The 23,806-nt window shown below is 45.3% G+C and overlaps 2 protein-coding genes across 3 annotated transcripts in view; both read right to left on the bottom strand.

The window, feature by feature from the left end:
- Positions 1-23,450, bottom strand: part of Poc1b (POC1 centriolar protein B) — a 108,780-nt gene extending 85,330 nt beyond the window's left edge. Inside the window, exons 1-4 of one of the 2 annotated variants that reach the window (XM_028783023.1) lie at positions 23,309-23,450; positions 22,659-22,743; positions 4,721-4,892; positions 372-551 (exon numbers count right to left, since the gene is read on the bottom strand). In XM_028783023.1, the coding sequence (XP_028638856.1) occupies positions 372-551; positions 4,721-4,892; positions 22,659-22,743; positions 23,309-23,323 (452 nt within the window). In that variant the 5' untranslated portion in view covers positions 23,324-23,450. Of the gene's footprint in view, positions 1-371; positions 552-4,720; positions 4,893-16,872; positions 16,952-22,658; positions 22,744-23,308 lie in introns of those variants that run through there. The other variant, XM_028783024.1, reaches the window with a different exon arrangement.
- LOC114634424 (polypeptide N-acetylgalactosaminyltransferase 4) lies at positions 17,358-22,407 on the bottom strand. Its single transcript, XM_028783022.1, has one exon. It carries the CDS (start codon positions 22,129-22,131, stop codon positions 20,395-20,397), a length of 1,737 nt encoding a protein of 578 aa, XP_028638855.1. The 5' UTR covers positions 22,132-22,407; the 3' UTR covers positions 17,358-20,394.
- Positions 23,451-23,806: the final 356 nt, after the last annotated feature.

Raw genomic sequence — 23,806 nt, 5'->3', positions numbered from 1 at the left:
AACACACACACATGCACACACATATATAATCATAGAACACACACACACACATATATATAATCTTAGAACACATACACACATGTACACATACATAATCATAGAACACGAACACACACATTCACACATATATAATCATAGAACACACACACACGCACACACACACACATGAACCTGTAGAGTCGAAGCTGCACGAGAACAGGGATTCTGACGGCTTGGTTTATATGTGATTCCAGCACACAGCAGTCACAGAATAAACGTTTGCTGAGTCAATGAATGGACATGACCCCACTTCCTTGTCTAGAGGTTGCAAGTGGAGGGTTAATATAGTCTGGGGCAGGAGGACTACTGTATGAGGAACCAATTGCACTTACTTGGCGCAGCGTACCCAGTGTGTGTGTCGGTACAGGGAGTAGAGGAAGCGCTGACGGTACATACTCCATACTTTAATGGATTTGTCTTCAGATGCTGTAACCAAAAACTGGCCGTCAGCTGAAAAGTCCACACTTCGAACTGGGGCTGTGTGTGCTTTAAATTCTGAAGACTTCCCTTTCCTGAAAACACAGTTTAACAGTGATAAATTACTTAACACTCAGTCACCATGAAGAATTAGAAAGTTAAACAGCTTAACGGCATACCAAACCTTAAGAGAGCATGTGAAGGCCGTGTGGTGCAGTACCCTTCACTTATTCTGTGGTGTACAGGCTGGGTTCATGGAAATCACAGCTGACACTGAACTGCGGGAGCTTGCTTCTCCTGCCCCTAAAATGTATACCTGCACAGAAGCTGGGAAAAGTGGATTTTGAACCAGCAGCTACACTGCACTTTGTGTTACTTTAGAAACAGGAATCTGTAGTTTAAAGAAGTTTCAATTCAGAGGAGCAAGGTTGATTAAAACTGATAGCCCCAAGGCAAAGTTTTGAATCGGAGCCACTTGGAGCTAACAGTCTGTGCTGGAAGAAGGTATTTTCTGTGCTACATGTTGTTATACAGAATGTCTCCTGAGAATCTCCCTTTCCCCTCCTCCCTGAGCCCATACCGACCAGCACCAATTACTGAGGCTCAGTGTGTACCTATGGCCTTGCTAACCCCATGGCCGCAATCTTATACTCATGAACGAAACAAAGGTGCTTTGAAATTACATGTCCATGTTATTTTCTTGACTGGGGAATGAGAAAAGATAACAGAAGAATACAATGCAAGCATTGTACGTGAGCAAAGTCTTTTAAAAAGTAGATACGGGCTGGTAACTCTGCAGAAGCCTTTGCCCACATGTGAGCACACGCTCTTCTTCCCACCAGCCCTCCTGTTAAGGTGTGCTAAGTTAAAATCTCTGTAAACACCCTGCTCCTCTTCACTTCAAAGAAGAATCAGCAGCTTCGAGGAGGTGCTGAGTTCCAAGGGGGAATGCTGGGAAACGGTGCCAGTGTTAACGTTTTCGAGGCGAATGTTGGGAAACTGTGTCAGTGTTACGTTTCCGAGGAACAGCCCCTCTGCACTCTAACGAGTACCTGGTCACTTTTGCATTTAGAAAATCATTTCCTACACAGTACATGGGGAGTCTGCTGTGATGTTTGAGAAAGACAAGACAACAGAACTGAGCCAAACATCTGTCTTAGATCTCAAACCTCAGATGCACAGGTGACATCCGAACTCCTGTAGCTCACGCTGTGTTTGCTACCTTGGCACTGGAGCAACAGCAGCAGTGTGTACGAGAGGGGCCAAGAGAAGCTGTATGCAGCTTCTGCTCCATGCGTTACATCAACACACCCTGTACACAATCCCTGAATAGCCCTCTCCTTACCACACCAGTTCCGCTTGCCTTCAGGAACTTATATCCTCAGCACCCTTTACCTAGATTACTGCAAAAGCCTCTTAAACAGTCTCCGGTTCTAATCCTCTCCCCATCCACCCCCCCAGTCACCTACATACTGCGCTTGTCACTTGTTGAAAGGTAATGCCAAGCTCATAAAATCCCAGTGTAAACATGTGACTGGCTCGCTCACTGTAAAGTACAACGCCTTAAGGTCACTGCCAGGATATCCTGCCACTGAGGCGAACTTTGTACCCAGAGTGGTCACAGTGCTTCCAACCCAGCTGTGCCTCTGCATTCACGCTTAGGAAGACTGTTTCCTAGCTGCAGACCTCTGACCCAACCACACTACTCCTGACCTGCAACAAGGATTGGAACTACTGCAGTATATCTTGACTTTTAAACACTAAATGATTACTCTTCTACTAACCAGTGAGTGTTCTGAGGACAGGGATGACATGACTCTCTGTGAGACCACCAGTTAACACATGTCAGGTATACAGAAAGAGTTCAACAACAGACTATTGAATTTTATGGGGAAGAATCAATACTTTAAAGCTTCTTAGATTCAGTCTGGTTTGCCCATCCAGTGGCTTATAGGGGCAAATATCACTTTATCATTAATTTCTATCACTAGGTATATGATAATACATACGTAATGATTGATATTACTGATCCAGAACACTATGTTCAAGGACTACATTTCAGCTCATTTTCAAGAGGAACTCTTGTGAGAAGGCATCAGGTACTAGAGACAAGAAAGAAAAGGCTTGTCCCCTGCAGTGACCACAAAGCCACAGCCACAGTCAGTATCTTAAAAAATAATTCCTGAACTTCAGTCTATACCCACCTGCAGACTGCAATACTACATGCATCCTTTCTAGGGCCTCCCTAGGTGGGCTGGCCCAGCCTGGGCTCTGCTGCACAGGGAGCTCAGCAGATGCCAGGGCAGCAGAGTTCTTGTGCTGTTGGCTGGGCTGCTGCCTTGCTCCTCTCTTTGGAATCCAGTATGATTTTTGAGACTTACTCTGTCCAGCGCAAGCGGTACTGCGCAGTTGAGGGCCCAGTCCTTAACAGGTCTGACAGCTTTTGCTGTTACAGTCCTGGAGCGGACCTGTCACTCAGTGGGAAAGTCTAGGCTATCCCAAAGGATGAGCAGGCTCAAGGAAAATCAAGGTCCAGGACTTGTGACTGAGCACACACTTCTGATCAACTGCCAGCTCCTGAGAGGCTGTCTGGGGAACCTCAGCCAACACCAAATGGGGAGAAAAACACACCAGGTACCCGTAGATTAAAGAGAGGTGATAGTTTTTGGATTAAGCTACTCACTATGAGGGACTTTAAACAGCAATAGATAACTAATCACTGACATATAAATTCCCCATTGCTACAACTTACCATTGCCCTGGCCTGACTGTGACATTATTTAGAAAGAGAAACCAAGGTATAGAAATACAATCACTTTGTAGATATATACACCAAGTTAATGATTTGAGATTTTAGCGCACCTACCCTGCTAACCTTTGCTTCCTGAGATTTCCCAAATCAGTAGTAACACACAAAAGGTTTCAACTCTTTAAACAATGAACTAGTCCTAGATTTCCAAGGCTAAGGATTTTACAGCACATGTTTCTGCCTGAACCCTAAGCCCTCCCCTTCCTCCTCTTTCCCAACAGTCCATGCACATTCCTATGTTACTTCTCGTCAAGAGCTTTTACATCTGTCATTCTGTCACTCAGACTTTTCAGAGCTGAATTTCCCTTGGGAGGTGGCAGAATAAAGTTCCTAGCAGCAGGCGATCATTTGCCAGCTTTCTTCCTCTGTAGGTGCCGGCCCATTGAGTTACACACTGCAAATCAAATCCTGCCACAGTAGACTCAAGGGAAACGCTGACACTTCCAGCCTCTGATACAGGACAGAGGAAGCCGACAGTACATACAGGGTTCATTAGAAAAGCACTTGAGAAGAAGTTGGAGGTAGCTATTTGATACAAGGATGGCTGAACAGGGCAGCTATTGAAGCTGTTGGTGGGTGCGGTAAGGAAGTGGGGCTATGCATTTTTTATGGATGTTTGAAATTTTATATATTTAGAATTTAAAACTTAAAAGATATCCTAACTACAAAACTTTTAGAATAGACAGGCTATCAGCTCATGTCTGAAGATGATCTCACAAAAGATCTGTTATCAAATAATATGACTTCAGCAAATGCATTAATATATATATATATATATTTATTAATAGTATTTATTTTATATATATACATACATATATATGTACATATACATATATATATTTAAATGGCCTTTCAAGACAGGGTTTCTCTGTATAGCTCTGGATATCCTGGAACTCGCTCTGTGTACCAGGTTGTCCTTGAACTCAGGTCTGTGTCTGTGTCCTGAATGTTGAGATTACAGGTATAAGCCACCACACCCAACAATGATTTATGTATTTGTCGGACATGTTTTAAACAAGAAAATTCTAGAGCTCCAAAATGAATGATAACAATCAAAGGATGCTCTAGGCACAGGGGTGTCAACAGAGACCCCAGGGCCCTTAAAAACCCTGACTGGGCAGGCATTGTAAGGTTAATAATGACCTTCTGATATATGCCACTATGTTTCTTCCATATTTACATAGATACTTCTAGCCATCTCCCAAAGCTTCTGACATATTGTGCATATCTCCAGGTGACAAATGATTTTTCAAAAAGAGGACATAATTTTGAGTTGGATTTTGAGAAACTTGTAGGAAGCCGTTTGACGTTAAAGCCAGGGCAGTATATCTGTGACCCCACTGAGTACAGGTCACTAGGGAATTGAAGCATCTCCACAAGGCACAGTAAGAGCAGTCAGGCCTCAGCAGACTCCCACAGGTCCAACCCAGACCTATCTGTGTTTGTTCCTCTTACCTATCAAGAACCCAGAGTCGAACAGTTCTGTCTCTCGACGCAGAGGCTAATAAGTTTCCCTGTGGAGAGAACTGCAGGCTGGTCACCACATCCCTGTGGCCCACATATCTGTAAGCTCTAGCATGTGGCTTCAAACTCCATAGCATGAGAAAGGTGTCCCACGAAGCAGTAGCTGTCAGGAAAGAGAAGAACAGATTGGTGTTGAGATAAAAGTGCACACATGTCTGATCAATAACAAGAAGACAGACAAGTCAGGGGTTGTGGGGCTGGCCAGGTAATGTCAAAGATATTTTCTTATTTAAAAATATTTAAATTTTATTATGAATCTTCTAAGTTGGTAGTGCCCTGCTATCTAGCAGAGTACAAGCCGCAGGGGCACACTGGAGTAAAGTGCATTAGTCACCTTCCCACAGTGTTACAAAGGGACAGACGAGGTACTTAAAAAAACTATGTGGATATAGGCTCACACTGAAGTCATATCTTAAGTAGAACTAATACGCTCTTTGCCCAATCCCACCTGTTAATATTTTGTCTGTATGTCTTTGGCTCTTCTCTTTGTACATGATCACGTGTGTATGCAGAGACATTTTTTTCTTGAACCATCTGAAGACGTGTTGTGCAAATCACAGCATCCTTACTCCGAAAAGTTTCTGTGTGCTTTCCCTAAGGATATGGTTACACATAGCCACATATAGCCACAGTGCGGGCAAGCTTAGGAAACTATCACCCACCAAAGGCAACCTGCCTTTGTCTACTGACCCAGAAATGCTTTAAAGGTGGATGAGATGACCATAAAAAAAATCTGTTTTTGCTCTGTACTTTTATGACATTTAATGATTCATTAAAAGAACCATGTGTCAGATGTTAGCTTAAAAAAATCTTTAAGTGGGGCTGGAGAGATGGCTCAGTGGTTAAGAATACTGGCTGCTTGCTCTTCCAGAGGTTCTGAGTTCAATTCCCAGCAACCACATGGTGGCTCACAACCATCTGTAATGGGATCCAAAGCCCTCTTCAGTGGCAGTGTACTCACATATATAAAATAAATAAAATCTTAAAAAAAAGAGTTGTTGTAAAAAACTTTAAAAAAAAATCTTTAAGTGGAAGAAAAATGACTGTGATCAACAGCAGTGCCCACAACATGGCAGGCACCATGGGGGAGCAACCTGTGGGTCATTTCTCACTATCAGACCGCAAAAAATCCTTGAACACACACATTTCAATGCCCTACCCAGACCCTTGGGTGACCACACCCCTCAAAAGCGGCTCTCCCACCTCCCCCTATCTCTAGGCTTTCACAGCCATTTAAACCCCTGGATCTAGGGTAGGGATACTTTCCAGTAAGTCTGGGACTTACTGTGTATAACCTCTAGGGGGCCTTGGTGACGACTTCGTCCTCTAGCCTGGTTGGAAGTTTTGGTTATTGAATTATTCTTGGGACGCTGGTACAAATAATCCAGTAACCCCCCAATGGGTACTGAGATGTCTTTGAACATATATTTTAAGCGATCTTTCCACGTACTGCCAGTGGCCTAATAAATAGCAAAAGGTTTCCCAAGCACTTACCTATTCTTGCTCCCACTCCCCTGGTCTGTTCCCGCATCCTGTGTGCTTAATTTGTGTCATAGGCCAAAACCTGCCTAGACAAGCTCATTTTCTGTCACCATGATCTTATGCCACTGGTGTCAGCTTTCTTATTCTTGTCCTAGCCAAATGTTTCTTTGCTAATGCAAAATGTGCTTTTCTCTACCAACACCACCTGTCAAAGTTATTTAAGACTCTTTCCTATCTACCCGTTGATAGATTTTTTACTACTGCTATTAAATTCTATTCAGTTACAACCAATCCTTATGGCTCTCAATCTTGTCAGAAGTTTGCTAATTATTAAATTTATGACAGACGGAATTCCCAAAGCCTTTAACAGTTGACCCAAAATGGTTTCAGAAGATATGGACACACCTAGAAGATACTTCCTGATTGTGATATGATCACTGAAAAATGCAGTAGATAAAAACCAGATACCTGAGTCAAATGACTTGGCTAAACCAAGGTAAATCATTTCTCATGTCACATGTATCCATTCCACTGAGAAAAAGCCCTGCACTTGAAAGCCAGACTGACTCTGCCCAAGAGACCATGGAGATCACCGGAACTGTTAGCTAGCGGACTCTGTCATTTTTAAAAATACATATAACCATTAGATTGTTGTTTACTCTTTCTCAGACTTTGGACTACATTGACAGCTAAGCTTTCTCAGATATTATCTGTTACCTCATTACCCAAACTCAGTTGCCATCAATTAAATGCTTCATATTTCTTCTTCTTGCTATGCTATTGTCCTAATATTATCTGAGTTCCTATGAATTTGCCTAACTCTAATAAAACATTCCATTATATGTTCCAACAAAGGCTCATCTTAAAGACTATGTTGTTAACTCATGCTGTTATCTCTTTTGTAAACTTATAATCTACAGGAAACCCACTCAGATCTACCTCCCATGGACCCAATAGGCTCCATACAGATAAGTACATCTGCCTAAAGTTCCCACTGACTACCTATTCCAGAGGGTGGGATTCTTCTGGGCTTCAAACATACATCTTAGAAAAAGTTTTCTTTCTCCCAAATGCACTTAATCTTATTCCCTACATCCTGTCAAGTTCAGGCACATCCAGAACAGCTTCAGAGAAGCAACCTCCAGATGCTCCATCTCCTGTCATACACACAGACGCTTCTATTGGATCTGTTCCTTCTGACCTATCCTCAGATGGCTCCACAGACCCTGGACAGCAGGAAACAACCAACTCTCCTAAGACTAGACAGACATCCCCCACCATACCCATTCTTCTAGGTTCCCTAGAGACACATTGCCCCCAGTGCCAGCAGGAAGTAGCCAGATATCACAACGACCCTATTCCTGTTTCGACACCACCTGTTTCTATTTTTTCTTTTTTTTAAATTAAATCAAATGGGGGAATGTTAGCATTCTGTCTAAATTCCACCCTCACAGTTACCTGGCAATAGCCAAGTAGGCTTGGCCCACTATAAAAGGGGCTGCTTGCCCCCTTCTCTCTCTCTTGTACTCTTGTTCTCTCTCTCTTGATCTCCTGCTCTCTTGCCTCTTGCTTCCTCTCTTCCCCTCCACACCTCTTTCCACATGCTCATGGCCAGACTCTATTCTTCTCCTCTACTTCTTTACTTCTCAACTCTCTCTTCCTCTGCCTCTAATACCCTCTTAACTCCCCTCCCCATGCCCTGAATAAACTCTCTCTATATTCTATACTATACCATGATGTGGCTGGTCCCTCAGGGGGAAGGAATGCCTCGGCATGGGCTGGCTGAGGACATCCCCTTCCCCCATACCTCACCACACACCCATAGAACATATTCTCTTTCTCTTTTTATAAACATATCAGGAGGGGTTAGATTATGGGGGAAGACTTTGATGGGGTATTAGGACATCAGATCTTCCTGTCTTTCCCAGTCAAGAGGGGAGCAATTTCCTCTATCAAGCACTGCTGTGACACACCACATTAGTACAGGCCTCAAAGTGACAGAGGCAACTTGGCCACCAAGAGAAACCTCCACAACTGGAAGGCCAAGCACACTTGTCCTCCTTGAATTGCTAATCTCCAGTAGTTTGTAGAGTAATTCAGAGTTGACTAATGACTTCCTGGTGGTGAAGCTTCTGGCCTCTAGGGTTACTTTAACAGGCACGTCCCACAGAAAACAGAGTGGGAACAAAGAAAGAAATCAACTCCAGGATTACCAAGATGCAGTTTGGAGGGGCCGGTGATCTTAAAAGGTCTGAGGCTGTGGAAACTGGAGGGGTTGACACTATGGGGCTTGTTAGAGGATTTGATGAAGAGAAGCAGAAGGATCCTGGTGCTTTTAAGCTAGGAAAATCCAAAGGCTATTTAATGAGATGGGAAAGACCGTATAAAAGGGGGTAAGGGGGTCTAGAGCAGTGCTTCTCACCTTCCTAATGCTGAGACCCTTTAATACCTCGTGCTGTGGTGATCCCAATCATAAGACATCATAGCTGTAATTTTGCTACTGTTATGGATCATAATGTAATTTTTTTTTTGAGACAGAGGTTTGCCAAACAGGTTGTGACTCAAAGGTTGAGAACCATTGGTCTAGAGACAGAATGGGGTGGAAACCAAGAGTTTGTCCAGACACCGTAAACTGGAGAAGCCAATGAGATATGTACCTGCCTGGAGACCAGAAAGATGTTTCAATTTCAGTAAGACGGCTAAAAGACTAAGCTACAGAATCAGATTTAAGTGAGGGCTACCATTTATGACACGACAGCAACAAAGATGCTTCATTTACAAGTGTAGCTTGGTATACTTCATGCCTTCTCTTACATTTTAGAAAAACAAAACATAAAAACTACTAACTTTTTTTTTTTTTTAATTAGGGCTGGAGAAATGGTCCAGCCATCAAGAGCACTGGATGTTCCTCTAGAGGATCTGGGTTCAATTCCCAGCACCCACCTGACAGCTCACAACTGTCTGTAAACTCCAGCTCCAGATGATTCCATACTTCCACACAAGCACATAGGTAGACAAAACACCAGTGAAATAAAAAAAATTAATAAATCACTTTAAAAAAAGGATAGAAAAGAAAGCAAAGCAACGATAGTGCATACCTTTTATCTTAGCACTATGGTATGGAGGCAAAGGCAGGCAGATCTCTGTGAGTTCGAGGCCAGCCTGGTCTGCATAGCAAGTTCCAGGATAGCCAGGACTGTTTTACAAAGGTTGTCTTGAAAAAATAAACAAACAATGACGAAAAGTAAGAATATTCATACTGATATGTAAACCAGCATTGGATCTCTCTCCTAAATCCCCTCCCTTCTTTGTTTTATCCCCACCCCTCACCCCCAGGATCTCAGGTAGTCCAAGCTGGCCAAGAGCTTGCCATGAGCCAGTGGTGACCTTCATTTCCAGACCCTTCTGCTTCCCGACTGCTCTAAAGTATTGGGATTATGGATGTGTTTAACCTCACCAAGTCCTTAATCTTCTTTCTTAATTAAGATCTATTTTAGTAGACTCCAGCACCATTTTAAAAAATAGTTTGCAAGTATGAAGAGTACTGTTGGATCATGTGAGCCTAGAATTAGCTTTCACATATTTCTATGGAACCACACCCTGTATAAACAATTCCACATCACTTAAGATGCCAGAGTGTATAGCATTCACCATTTGACTGCTCTATTTTAAGATAGCATAGCCAAGGAAGGACTTTAAGAAAAATGTTAGCTAGTAAATCTACTAATCTAAGAAAAATGTATACACCACACACACACACACACACACACACACACACACACACACTACATTATCAAAATGGCAATCTGTTGTTTGAGGAAGAGATGAACAAAAGTCTGTTATCCCAGTTAGGTTTCTCTGTTGCCGTCAGATAAACTAACCAACGACAACTTAGCACAGGAGAGAGTTTATTTCATCTTACACCTCCCAGGTCACATCCTTCACTGAGGGAAGTCAGGGCAGGAACTCAAGTGGGAGGGAACCTGGAGGCACAAACTGAAGCAGGGGGCTGCTTAGTGGCTTGCTCTCAACAGTTTGCTCAGCTTGATCCTTGTTGTACCTGGGACTACTAGCTCAAGAGTGACACTGGCCACACATCCTCTCCTATCAGCCACCAAGCAAGAAAATGCCCCACAGTGATACCGATACCAACAGGCCAACATGAGGGAGGCCCATCTCCAACTGAGCCTCTCTTCCCAGATGACACCAGGTTGTTCTGCTCTGCTCTGCCGTCTCCAGCCCTGCTGTGTCTCTAGGGGTGAGATCACAGACATACTGGGAAGTGCTTTTCTTCATACTAACTGGAGAGTCAGCAGGGGCTGTTGTCGCTGTTGTGTGCTTGGTTTGTCACCTGAAGCAACAGTTAAAATTGACTGGTCAACCTGCGTTCTCTTCATCATTGATGTGAAAAAAACTTCAGGCTTGTCCGTAGGGAGTACCGTTTTCTAGAGCTAGGTATATAGTGGCACACACTTGTAATCTCTCTGCAGTTGGGGCTGAGGCAGGGGTACTGCGAACTCGAGGCCAGTCAGAGCTACATCACAAGAGCCTGTCTCAGAAAGCCAAAGTTGAAACAAAACAAGATACTATTTTCTAAAACTAGATGGCATTTTCTTTCTTCTTTGCAGGATTTAAACATTATCTCATGTGTCCTTTCAGTTGGTAAAATTAGTACCTGATACACAGCTTGAATACTATGAAGAAAGGGTCCTCAGTGAACTTCCCTCTCCTTGGCCATGGGGAAGGACAACCACTAGGAATGGGAATTCTATGTGCTCACGGACATTGTGTGTCATTCTCATGTACTCTGTATGTGAGGGACGACAAGCATTTTCTCTTCTGCACTCTGCCTGTTCCCTTTCCCTCCTCCTTAGTACATGCGGGAGCTTTTGTTTTGTTAACATATAAAATCTTACTCTGCTCCCTTCTCTGGTCTTGGTACATTTGAATCTTGATAATTCCAAGCCTGTCGAAAAATTCTAAACCAGTACAAGAAACCCTTGTATCTTCTTTCCCTATTCAGACTTTGCCATGTCCACATTTTGTCTTCAAAGAAATACCTTTTAATACATATTTTTTCCTTAGTGATTTCCAGTCAAACTAGAAGTCATAACTAAGCGCTTTGTCCCTACTGAAACTCATGCTCCGGTTTGGACCCAAGGTAGCAGTGATCATGGCTGGTGGGGCTTTAAGAAGTATTTAGAGTCCTGTGGATTCTGCCCTCCACAGAGATTAACCTGTTCTGTTATCTAGGAAGTTACGCCATGAACAGACACTATTTTGAGGCTGTGTTCAGTAACTTCTCAGGACCCCAGCCTCTCCAGTTCCACATCTGGAATTGCTCAGTCAGTGGGATCTGCTGCTGCTGTTCTAATTCTCTGCTATCCTCCAGGGAGGGTGTGGCTAGGAAGAGAGCTAAGGTGTGGGGCTCACCTTGTGTGCTGCTCATTCTATACCGGCCAGGCTTTACTCTGGCTGAGTATTTGAAAAGGGCACATTGGATACTGAAATTACCCTATTTAGGTTGATTGCAATCTTGTTGCCTTTGTGTACGATGCTGCTGAGTAAATGGTATGATTATCACATACACACACCATTCTGATAAATCTGTAATATAGTTACTGCTGGGTGGAAGTCAGAGGACAGATACTAGACTCTTCTAAAGAGGACCACATCCATTATGTATCTTTAAAAACATCATCGTCCTCATCATTATCATCATTATCTGTGTGTGTATATGTGTGTGAGAGGGAGGGAGGGAGGAAGAGACAGACAGACAGACAGACAGACAGAGACATAGACATACATAATTTGTGGGTGCTTGTATCACAGGGCGAGAGTGGAGGTCAGAGGATAACTCTGTGGAGTCAGTTTTCTCCTTCCATCATTATGTACTCATGGGACTCAAACTCAGGATGTCAGGCTGACGTGACAGGTGCCTTTGCTTGCTGTATCATCTCACTTGACCGGTGACCCACGTCTATCTTTGTAAGTTTGAATTATGTGGTCTCTCGGGTCTTTTCACTCAGCAGTCATGAGGAGCCAGGTAATTCAAATCACCTTCCTATAGAAAGCCTTGACTTTTGCACAGTTATTACAGAAGCCCTTCCACGGTTTCCGCTTCTGCTCTTTGCTAGTTCAGGTTTGCAGGCCCACACTCAGAACTGCTCCTGCATTTCAGAGGCTCAGTGGCCTTCGGGCCACAGCAGAGAGCGACAGACTGCCTTCCTTAGGGAAAGATAAACAAGGAAATGATAAGGCTTTCTCTGTCGATCATTAAAAAAATAAAATGTAATCCTCGGGTACACACATTTATAAACCCAAATGGATGAGGGCTATTCAGTAAAATCACAGTATTCTAACTGCGACTACAAATGTAAACAGCTTAATCTGCTCAGAGACTGTTTGTACTATCCAAGCAATGAACCACGGTGTCAGCCCTAAGTGCTAGCCCTAATTTAAATTTCCTCTGCTGTGGATGAGGAAAAACACAAAACACAAAACACAAAACACAAAAATTCTGTGTGTAAAGGACCTGTGGGTGTTTAAAAATAAAAAAAACTTCAGTAAAGACAACCTGGAGAGGAAGGGAAGGAAGGGAAGGGCAGAGAGAGAGAGAGAGAGAGAGAGAGAGAGAGAGAGAGAGAGAGAGAGAGAGAGAGTCAGTCAGACAGGAGGGTGCTGGAGAAAGGGAGGATACAGACATACCTTCCTGCTGCATGCTTGGCTTCCTCCAGGTACGACCAGCAGTTGTCTTAAGTGTCTGTGCTCATCAGTCATGGAGTAAACTTACACTCCCATGGTGCTGTGCACATCCCCTTAGTTAAAGGCTCTGTACTGCGTCTTCTTCCTAAATGTGACCCGTGGGCCTGAGAAGTATGGACACACGATCTCCTTTACAGCCAGAGGCCCCCTTAACCACTTCCAACCCCATGTGACTGCCAGGGACACCGAGTCTCTTAAAAGCCTCTAACCCGCTGCATCCTTTTTCTTTCACAGCTTATCCTCTTCGCCATGGCTGACTCTCTGCTCCAACTCCTGGCATAATTAGTTTATTCAAGAGGACTACCTCAGGCTGGTGAGCTGTCATGGCCGATACAGTGTGCTTTGCCTCGGAAACACGAGGGCCTAACTTCACCAACCCCCAGAAGCCATATTGAACAAATAAAACAACAACAATGAAAAAAACCAAACCAACCAACCAAACCAGGCATACTGACATGTAACTGTGAGCCCAGGGCTGGGGAGGCTTTATTAGCCAAGTCAGTTATCTTCCGGTTCAGTGAAGGATCCTGACTCAAAAAATAAAGGTGGAAAAGAACGTGAAAAGACATCTGACATCAACCTCTGGCCTCACACTAATGTGCACACACATGTACCCACACATAACCAAACTACACACACACACACACACACACACACACACACACACACAGTACATCACTTAGACAAAATCAAACAAGTTAGAAATGGCCCCTGAGGCTGTCCACTGGCCTCTGACCTCCAGAAATAGGTATGCATAGGTGTGCCCCCCCCCACCTATTCACATGAAGTGGGGGAGGGGTTGTGCTAGTGTTTTAAAAGGCCAAATCTCTAAGTGAGGCCTTCAAGCCGAGAACAGGGCAAAGAAATTACATATACATAGGGAAAACATAATTCTTTAAAAAAACGTTTTTTTCCTTTCATTGAAAATATCCTCTTTTCATATACTATATCCTGATGACAGTTTCCCTTCCCTCTATTCCTTCCTGGTCCCTCCCGACTTCCCCTCCCCCTGGATCCACGCCCTTTAAATACACTTTGAAATCCCTTTGTGAGTATGTTGAGGGGGATGGCTAAGGATCGCACGCCTCTTGCTGTGCAGAGAAGATCTGTGTGGACTGGATAACCATGGGTTTACAGTGTGTGGGAAGGTGTGTGTCCGGCTCAAATATTGTCTCAGAAATCCCAGGATGGTTGGATTTTGCCTGGAGAACGTAGGGAAACTGTGGGAGCGATGTATTGTAAGCCGCACAGTGAGACCCATTTGTGAGGAGCCTCTGTGGAGCAGGTGAATGGTGGGGGCTGCTACTCACCAGGGCCAGTGTGGGACCACAGTGAGCTGCTGGGGCAGCAGGGGAAAGGAAGTCTGAAACGGCCTTTCCCTCACTCTGTTCCACCACCTCTCTGTTTGCCCAGCTCACCCCTCCCTTCAGTGTGTACTGCACCACAGACCGTGCCTTCCTGGTTATCCTATATGATGCCACTCTTGGAGGCTTTCTGATTCTTTGACTATCTCTTTTGCTCTAAATCCCAGCGCTAGGAAGGGCCCAGGCATAGGCCATCTCCCATTCTCCTGCTTCTTCCCTGTGACCACATCCCTTCCGTAATCTCCTGACACTCAGCAAGCCCGGGGCTAGTTTGAGGAGCAGGCTCCTTCTGCGCAAGCGTCCTGCGCACCGACCCTCCTCTGAGGGTCCTACAGCAGCTCTAGAGGGCTTTCCTACTTTGTTTTCATTACAGTAGCCATAAATTTGAAACATAAATCAGATCAGATCGTAAATGCCCGCTTCCATTTCCTGTGGCTGCCATTGCAAAGTACCACTAACTCAGAACGTTAAAACAACAGCAGCTGATACTCCACAGTTCTGGAGGCCAGAGGTCAAGGTGTGGACAGAAAAAAACCAGTCCCTTCCGAAGGGCCTGGGAAGTCCCATTGCCTTCCCCTCTGTGCATCTTCTGTGGTTGCCTCCCTGTAGTCTGCATCTGGCTCCCTTTGGCTTGGCCTCCCCTTATCTGGGTTTTTGACTGGTTTGTTTGGATTGGGGATTGGGTATCTCTAAGTAGTCCACACGAATCTAAACTCTCCTAATCCTGCCTCAGCTTCCTTAACGCCTCCCTGATGATTACAGGCGTGTGCCAGGACGCCTGCCTGTCAACTGCTTTTGTTTTTCTTTTTGAAGGGAGGTTTTTTTGAGTATGTATTTCACTGTTTCCCAGGTAGGCGCTATGCTCACAGAGGTTCTTCCTCAGCCTTTCTAATGCTACATTAGAGACACAGCTACTGTGTGTTCTTCTTCTAAGGGTAATTGTAATGGAATTTACCAAGGCCATAAATTATAACTACAAAACCCTTTTGCCTAAAGACACATCAGAGGGAGGAAGGGACACGGGACACATATGGACGAAGACAGGCAAATCTTCTGTAGAGCCACCAGAAGCTATGCAACTGCTTGTAGTCTGAGTCCTAGCCAAGCTCTGGCTGCCTGTCCTACGAGCTCATCTCTCTGTCTCCCTTTGAGTCTGAGGCTCTGTCCTCTCTGGATGTTCTCCGACTTCCCCTTAAGACAAGGTCTTTCCTACCCCTGGTCTTTCCCTGCGCTGCCTTCTTTCTCCTGTCTCCACAGCTGGTTCCCTCTTCAGGACTTGAGTTCAATATTCCTTCCTTTATCTCATACTCCATTTTGATTGCCACCTACTGCCACCTGCTCCTTTTCTGCAGCGCTGACTGTTCCTCTGTTCCGTCATAGTAGTTAGTTACACAAGGATGTGTGGCTTTCCTTTGCATATTTGTCTTTCTCACTGGACTATGAGCCCTTCATATCATTTTAGAAATGTATCTGTTTTGTTCTCTTGTACACGTATACTTCCAGAACATGACAGCCCCTCGAACACGGAAGCATGAACTAAAGGATTATTAAATCAACAGTCCCTCCCTTCCCTGTTTTGAATAGGTTAGAGAACTGCAAATAAGTGACTTAAAACCCTGAGCAGACACCATGGGCTACCTCTTAGCTATTAAGAGTTATCGTGCCCCACCTAGCAGCCTGGGCAAGTCATAAAACTGAGCAGAAGGAAAAGGGTGTATCGGATTATCATCAGCAAATGATAAGAATCTTGGGAACAGCTATGTGCCTAAGGCATTCATCTCCTCTTTGTACTCTCTGTCTTCTAGGCAAAGGGATGCACTGTGACTTCTCAGAATTTCGAGGAAATTACGATACAAACCGACTTTTCACCTTTGACCTAGTACTAAGCTGCAGAATGAATGTATGTGTTACAAAAATCTCTTCTGTGGGACGCCTGGGATTTCCCAGCCTCTTCCCTCCCTCTCTAAAGCCTTCTCAGCCAGGAATGCACTGCATACAATTTGCCCAGCCTTCCTTTTACATTCATGAAACCAAAACTCAGAGACACAACCTGACTAACAAACTTAAAGAGTTGTTTAGAGCCAGGCAGTAGTGGCGCACACCTTTAATCCCAGCACTTGGGAGGTAGAGGCAGGCAGATTTCTGAGTTCGAGGCCAGCCTGGTATACAGAGTGAGTTCCAGGACAGCCCGGGCTACACAGAGAAACCCTGTCTCGAAAAACAAACAAACGAACAAACAAACGAACAAACAAACACTCAAAACCAACCAACCAACCAACCAACCAAAAAAGAGTTGCTTAGAGGGAACATCTGCATTTATAGAAACTTTTTATATATAACAACAAGAAAAATGCTTGCGTATCTAATACGTGTCCTTAAATGTGGAGTCAATATATCTGATAGAAGCAGGGTACACAGGATAAACACCTTCAGGACAACATATCTCACTGGAGAGGCAAGGATACAAGGTACTTGTTAAGAGATGGAATAAGAAGATCAGAAGTTCAAGGCCATCCCTGGTTGCATAGCAGTGAAGACCGTCTGGGGTTCATGGGACCCTGTTCCAGAAAGGAAAAAAAAAAAATCACTCACGCTACCAGTGGGAGGGGACTGCAGTTATAGACAGGGGAAAGGGTGAGGCTGCATGGTTCTTAGGGGACAAGAGTTTTCTATTCACCCCAAGATTTTGAAAGGAGTGGTGTTCATATGTCCAGGGGCCCACTTGTTTCCTTGAACAGTCCCAGAGATCCTTATCACTTCCAGTTTGCTCATAATTCATAATAGCGCTGCCACCACATCCTTACTGGCTGATGGCATCCTACATGGTTAAGCAGGAAGCCCAACTTAGACCTTGTCTGAACTTTCAAGTAAAACAATAACATTTATGTAGCTATCCCACCACCACCATCAGCATGAACATAGGAACATTAACTCCATAGACCAAAATCATCAGAATCGGTTTGCAAAAATAATTAGGCATACATTTTATTGCATGTCTTCTCCAATATTACAGACACCATTAACAAAAAGAAACAGTCACTGTTCAAAAGACATAAATCTAAACCTCTGCTTTATGCTCATTCAGAAATCTTGTTAAAATACCAATTCCAAAAGACAAGTCAAATCTAAATTTTATTCATTAAAACCGAGACAATAAAATAACCGAGAGTACACAACTTAAAAATAAATCCTTTGCCTGGATTTGAGTCTGCTAACATTAATGCACATGTAAGAGCCTATTTTTTGGCTGAATAAACACACTTTCTCTTTACAAACAAGGTACTTAAAGTTACAGAAATCCTTCTGATGACTATATTACCATTTTAAAATCAAAACAAGTGCTAAGATGCTTATGTGGCTAGTCTATTCACAGGACTGGTCAAGTAAACAACAAAATGGAGAACTCCTTGCTCATCAAATATTTTCCTCACACTTCAACATGTAAATTCTACAGCCAAAGGGAGAACTTGGGTGGTTGGCCAAAAACCAGAAATAAGTGACAGAGTCTTTTGAGTGTTTCACTATGGTGTGCTTTGGGAATGAAATTGGAACATGTCTGCATATAAAATACAATTCCAGTTTCCTTTGTTATGTACATTATTCTGAGTTATACTCTTCTGACAGAAATCAACTACTAGCTTAAAAAGGACTGAGGGGCCATAACCACTAATAGAGAGAGACAGGTCACACAGAAGAAAGACTTGAGTCTTAAAAGCCTCTTCTCTCTTCTGTCAGGGGCACAGAGATACTAAGTAAAAGTATTTTCACTTCTGAATAGCATACATTTAATTCTCTCATGTGATAGGGCTGACCAGAACAAACCACAAAAAGACTAGGACAAGGAGAGAATGCATGTAGGAAAATTTCCTCCTGAATGAGCACTTTTATATATTTTCCTTAAATAAAACCCAGGGTCAACTATTGCTCATGGAATCTAGACAGGTTAAACTTTAAGGATGCTGGATAACTTAGAAAAAAGTAGTAAGAGATTTTCCTTCTAAGAATTAGTGAGAAACAAAACAGTCACAGGTACACACAAACGCTAATGTTTTCCAATGGTCACTCTAGACAATTTACTTAAATTCAGAGTTTACAAAATTCCCCCTCTCCATCCTGTCAAGCAAACATTGAAAACAATTTTCTTATGAATTCCTGTGGGCTGGTTCTCTATGGAACATGCACTTTTTGTATCAAAGTCAAGAAACTGAGAATCACTCCCAAATTTGGCCTGTGCTTTCTGGATAAAATGTTAGTAGGGAACTAGTAAAAATGTGGTAAAACATGTTTATTCTGAAATAATCTAGTTTGGGAAATATTTATATTTTTAGTCAAAGATTGCTTTGAAAAATTTAAAACCTTTAAATAGCAGAACCAGTTAGTTCAACAGCTGTCAAAATAAAGTGACTGGAAAACTAACTATGATAATATCCTCTGAGAAACACAGCACTTCAGGTGAGCTCAGCTCGCATAAGTTTAACAATCACTTTTCCATCTTCAAAACAGAGCGCTGTCCAGCTACTCAGCACTACCTATGTTAAAAGTCAAGGCACAAAAGTGTTTCTCCAAGTGGCACAGCCGGTGAGCAGCACAGAGGGATGTACGGCTGACCTTCAGACGGAAAGGGATCCTAAAGAGCCAATCCAGCAACACAGAAGAGGAAACTGAGGCCCAAGCAAGATAAACGAACGACTCAACTGAGGCCACCCTGCGCTGAGACATTTGTTCACACTCAGTAAGAGGCTACCCGAGTGCCAGGCTGCTCGGTGCTTCAAGGAGCTTCAAGGCACCGATCAACAAGGACCAAGACAGCCTTTTCTTCCACTTGCAATCTTAAGATGAAGCCCCTAAATTTCCAGGTCAGTACTAACTCTGGGGGTGGGGGGAGCGTGGAACACTGCAGAACTGGACCTACTTTCAGTTTCACACATTTCAGGAAATGCATTTGGGGTTAGCTTCAAGGAGGTCTCAATTGTGTTTACTTCAAATGATTAGGCATTGACAAAGGGAGGCGCGGTATTCTGAATGAGCTTCATTCTAGTACATTCATAACTTAAGGAGGTGCGATCAGAAAAATGCCCTATGACTCACGAACAAGTTCACAGAGTGCAGCTTACAGAGCAGAGTGATGTGAGGTACGGAGATGTAAGTCAGTTCAGTACAACAGCTCACGGTTACAAAGAACAGAAGATGAATGGCTCACTGTCTTTCCGAGATATCCATCTGTCAAAAAAGACCTCCAAACCACCTGTGGCAGCACACGCCTGTAATCCCAGTACTTGAGAGGCGGAAGAAAGACTCAGGAGTTCAAGGCCAGCCTAGGATGCATAAGATCTGTCTCAAAATAAAATAAGACCTCCAAACTTGGCATTCAGACCAGGACCCTCTTCCAATAAAACATACCAACTCCAGGCCTCTTCCTCAAGATCAAATTTCTTCAACTTTTATTTCATCAAAGACAAGTTGGTTTTTAAAAACCTAAAATTTAATGTGCTGGCTAAAAGAATGTAATCAAAAAGTAATAGCTCTAATTACACATTCACATGTTTTGATTTAAAAAAAACAACAAAAAAAAGTACATGCAATGAATTTACCAATCAGAATGACTCCTACCCCATTTTGCCTGTACTTTTTATGTTCTAAACATTAAGTGTTGCATGTATTTTGTGGTGCTGTGGGTCAGACTCAGGGTCTTGCACAAGCTAGCTAAGCATTCTACTGCTAAGCTTGTTTGTGCATCTCAGTTCACAACAGCTTTCTTTAAGGAGTTGCAGGAGACCTTATTGACAAAGCTTTTAAATAAAACAACCCGAGAGCAGAGAAGGCACTTTGAGCTATTGAGCAGCGGTGCTCTGTGTACCCAGCTTCAGAGTGATATCCCCAGTGTTCTTACAGACAGCTGCCAGGTGACTTCTGGTAAAATACAATCATCATGGGGCACAGCGACATTCCAGAGGCTAGAGTCAGCTCCCGAAGAGAAGGTGCTGTTCTGCTTGACTATTTCTCAAACCTCCAGATCTGGTTTTTATCAAGGGCATCACAGGCTTTCATCTGGACGCTAGGTCGGCCATCGGCTGTCCGGTAAGCACTAAGACACAGTCTTGTGTGAGGGTGAAAAATCGTTCCGTCTTCTTTAAAATGCCAAATGATGTTTACTGGAATAGGGAGCCCATCTTTGGGGCAGTTTTGCATCCCTACATAATCCTTTTGTTGGGGGACCTCTGCACATAATTCAGTCACGGAATTAAATCTGATTTCTTTGTTTGAAGTATATTCAAAGAACTGATTGCCTCCCTGACCGTGGCATCCAAACAACGAGAGGTTAGCCCCTGTAGGGTTGCTGTCAGGAGCATTATAATCTAAGCACTCGGAAGAGATGCCCATGCTCCGGATGGCTCCGTGCCAGCCAGGTCTATCCTCGGGGACGTGTAAGTTAGAGAACACATTTTTCAAATACCAGTCGAAGCTCTTACATTTCAGCCGTTCCCTCAGTAACTTCCTTTCAGAAATATCACCATAGGCCTCTTTTCGAGCCGGAGGGTTTCGGTTATAGAAGTGCTCTTTGTAGTCGTCCATCCAGACTTCAGCCGCCCTCGCGGTATTCTGTAGGAAGTTGGGGCGAGCATAGGGCGCGCGCTTGGGAAACACGTGGCCCACGTGAGAACATGGGTGGATCTCCAGCTTGCCACCGCACTGCCAAACCCTGAAAGACAGCTCAAGGTTTTCACCTCCCCAGACTTCCATGCCAGTGTCATAGGTTCCCAGGTAATGAAAATACTTCTTGCTGACAGCAAACAGTCCTCCTGCCATGGTGGGTGACCTGATAGGGTCAATTCTTGACGTCCGCCTGTCCCTTTCATGTTTGGGGACAGAATGCCACTGGAAGGTCAAACGCCAGTCAAAACCACCAATCATGGGCTCCCCGGTCTGCATGTAGAATTCAAAAGTATTCCAGTCAATAGTGTCGATAACTGGACACACAACTGCTGTTTCGTCGCTACCGATCCTTTCCAAAAGTGGTTCCAACCAACCAGTGTTACACTCACAGTGACAATCCAGGAAAGTCAGGACATCCCCGGTGGCAAAAGTGGCCCCAATTAGACGGGCCCGGACCAGACCCTCTCTCTTATTGGTTCTAATCAAGCGAACTCTATCGAGGTTGCTGATGTAAGTTTCAAGTTGCGCCTTCAGATAAATTCTGTCACTCAAGTCATCTACCAAGATGATCTCCTTCAAAAGCACAGCCGGAGATGTTTCTAAAACACTGTGAATGGTTCGTAGCAGAGTGGACCAGGCTTCGTTATAGAAGGCAATGATAACGGAGGTGGTGGGGAGAGACCTGTAGTGAAACTTCTTGGCCTTACACTCATACATTCTTTTATCCTCTATGTGGCGGTGCAGGGATATCCTATCACTGAGGTAAATGTTGATGGCATATCTCTCAATGAGTTCTTCTTGCTGCTTCAGTTCACCCTCGTTGAGCTGGAGTTTGCTGGCTCTCCCCCACTCCCCAAGGGCATGGGAATCTGCAGGGGGTTTTACATAAAGAGGCCGAGACAAATCCTCTTCCCTCCTTTCAAGGTCTGGGAGCTGTCTTGGCCCCAGCTCCCTGAAACGGCCGGCTCCTGGGGAGGCATACAAAGTGGAGACTGAGAATGTCACCAGAATATAAGCCAGTGTTAAAAGCGCCAGCAGCAGGCAGCTCTTGCCTGCCCAGGTCCACCTCACGGCCATCCGGATCCTCACGGGTCGTGTGTAGACGCGGCCACCGAGCCAGCACGCGGGGGAAGTACAGTGGATCCTGAGGTTGGAGTTCCCGGCTCAGGTAGGGGCGAACTTCCGAGAAGGTCCCTCCTTTCATGTAGGCGCTCGGCTCCTTCCCGATACCCGGAGTTTCCCAGGGGTTACTTGAGACCCCTCGCTCCCCCCAGCTTCTGGTGCAGCTCAACTGCTCGGTCCTCACTTCCTCCTGCTCGTCTCAGAACTTTTCACAAACTCTCCAGCCAATACTCCACCCTCCCTAGGCCGATCACAAACCCCTCCCCTTCCCACTCACTCCTCCTGGTGGTTAGTTCACGAAAGTTGTCTGTCAGACCCAGACCAGCGAGTAGTACATACTGAGCAAAGACCGGGGGACCCAGAGTGGCCCTGTGTACCCCATCGCGCCTGGCTCTCTCAGACAGGGATAAAAAAGTAAGTCTTTCAGCCAAGTGAGCTTTGGTGACTGTCAGAAAAGGAAAGAAAGAAAACAAAAAACTTACCAATTTGTTTGCAGTTGGGGCTGAAGTCAGCGGAGGTGATCGCAGCTTTGTGACCTTTAAAATAACGTTCCAGAATCGGATCCTCCTAGGATGGAAAGTTGTTAGGTCTGAAAGCAGGTGCAGAATTCAAACTCTCGAGGTCAGAGGTCAACGTTGCCTGTCCCTCCCCCGGGGACCGAAGAGGACCCCGCAGCATCCATCAGCGGTCAGCGAGGGAGGCGCGGGCATCATAACTCAGCTGAGAGGCTCGGGCACTGCCCCAGCTCCCATCCGGAGGGGTCCCCATCCGGAGGAACCCCGCCGAGCCCAGGCACCGGTGCGAGCCGCCGAGGGACCCGCCCACCGCGCCGAACGGCAGATGCTCGCCGCAGCCTCCCGCGCCCTTTAAACCTCCCAGGTGATTCTGACGCAGGCATGCCGCGGAACCCAGCCGGCAAGTCCCGGAGCCGGCTCCGGCTCAGCCCCGAGCACCGGGATCCCTGGAGCAGCTCCCACCGCTTCACCCGGGCACGGCGTCCCGCTCCGGGGAGCTGAGTGAGCTCCGGAGCTCCGGGTCCGGGACTACCTCCCAGGCCTGCCAGGCCCGGCGTGGTCCCTCTCCCCCGGTCCCGTCGCCCAAAGGTCGGCTCCGGTAGCGGTGGGGACCTTACCGGGCCGGAAGCCATGCGGGAAGCAGACGGCGTCCGGGGCTTTGGGGGAATAGGGAAGGGTGGGGACGAGGGGGGACCGTGCGGCGCCCGGAACCGTCAGCCTGGAGTGCGGGCGCTTCCCGGTCACTACAACAACGGCGGCCCAATCAAAGCCCGCGCTCCAGGCGTGGCCAGACGAGCCCCGAGACGCCGCCCGCGCTGCTGACAGCCGAGGGCCTGGCGGGAGCGCGCCCCGGGGGAGTCCACCGCGCCCGCACACAGTGAAGCCCCCGTGCATCCGACGTAGCGGACTCGCGAGTTGGTGTCGGGAAGCTGGTAGTAACCTGGAGAGAGGTGTGATCGGTGGTGGCCAGGCGGATGTGAGCCCGTGATCGATGCTATCGGGATTCTATTACAACTTAAAGAGACGGCACACAAATTTGCTACACCTTGTGACGACCAGAGAGGGAGCTTGGGTGCACAGGCAAGCTCTTAACAGGGCATTGAGAGGAACTAAGT

The sequence above is a fragment of the Grammomys surdaster genome, unplaced genomic scaffold (genome assembly GCF_004785775.1).
Source record: "Grammomys surdaster isolate TR1022 unplaced genomic scaffold, NIH_TR_1.0 958, whole genome shotgun sequence".
NCBI classification, from domain to species: Eukaryota; Metazoa; Chordata; class Mammalia; order Rodentia; family Muridae; genus Grammomys; species Grammomys surdaster.
The sequence above is the reverse complement of the archived record's forward strand: the minus strand, read 5'-3'. Positions and strand labels throughout refer to the sequence as shown.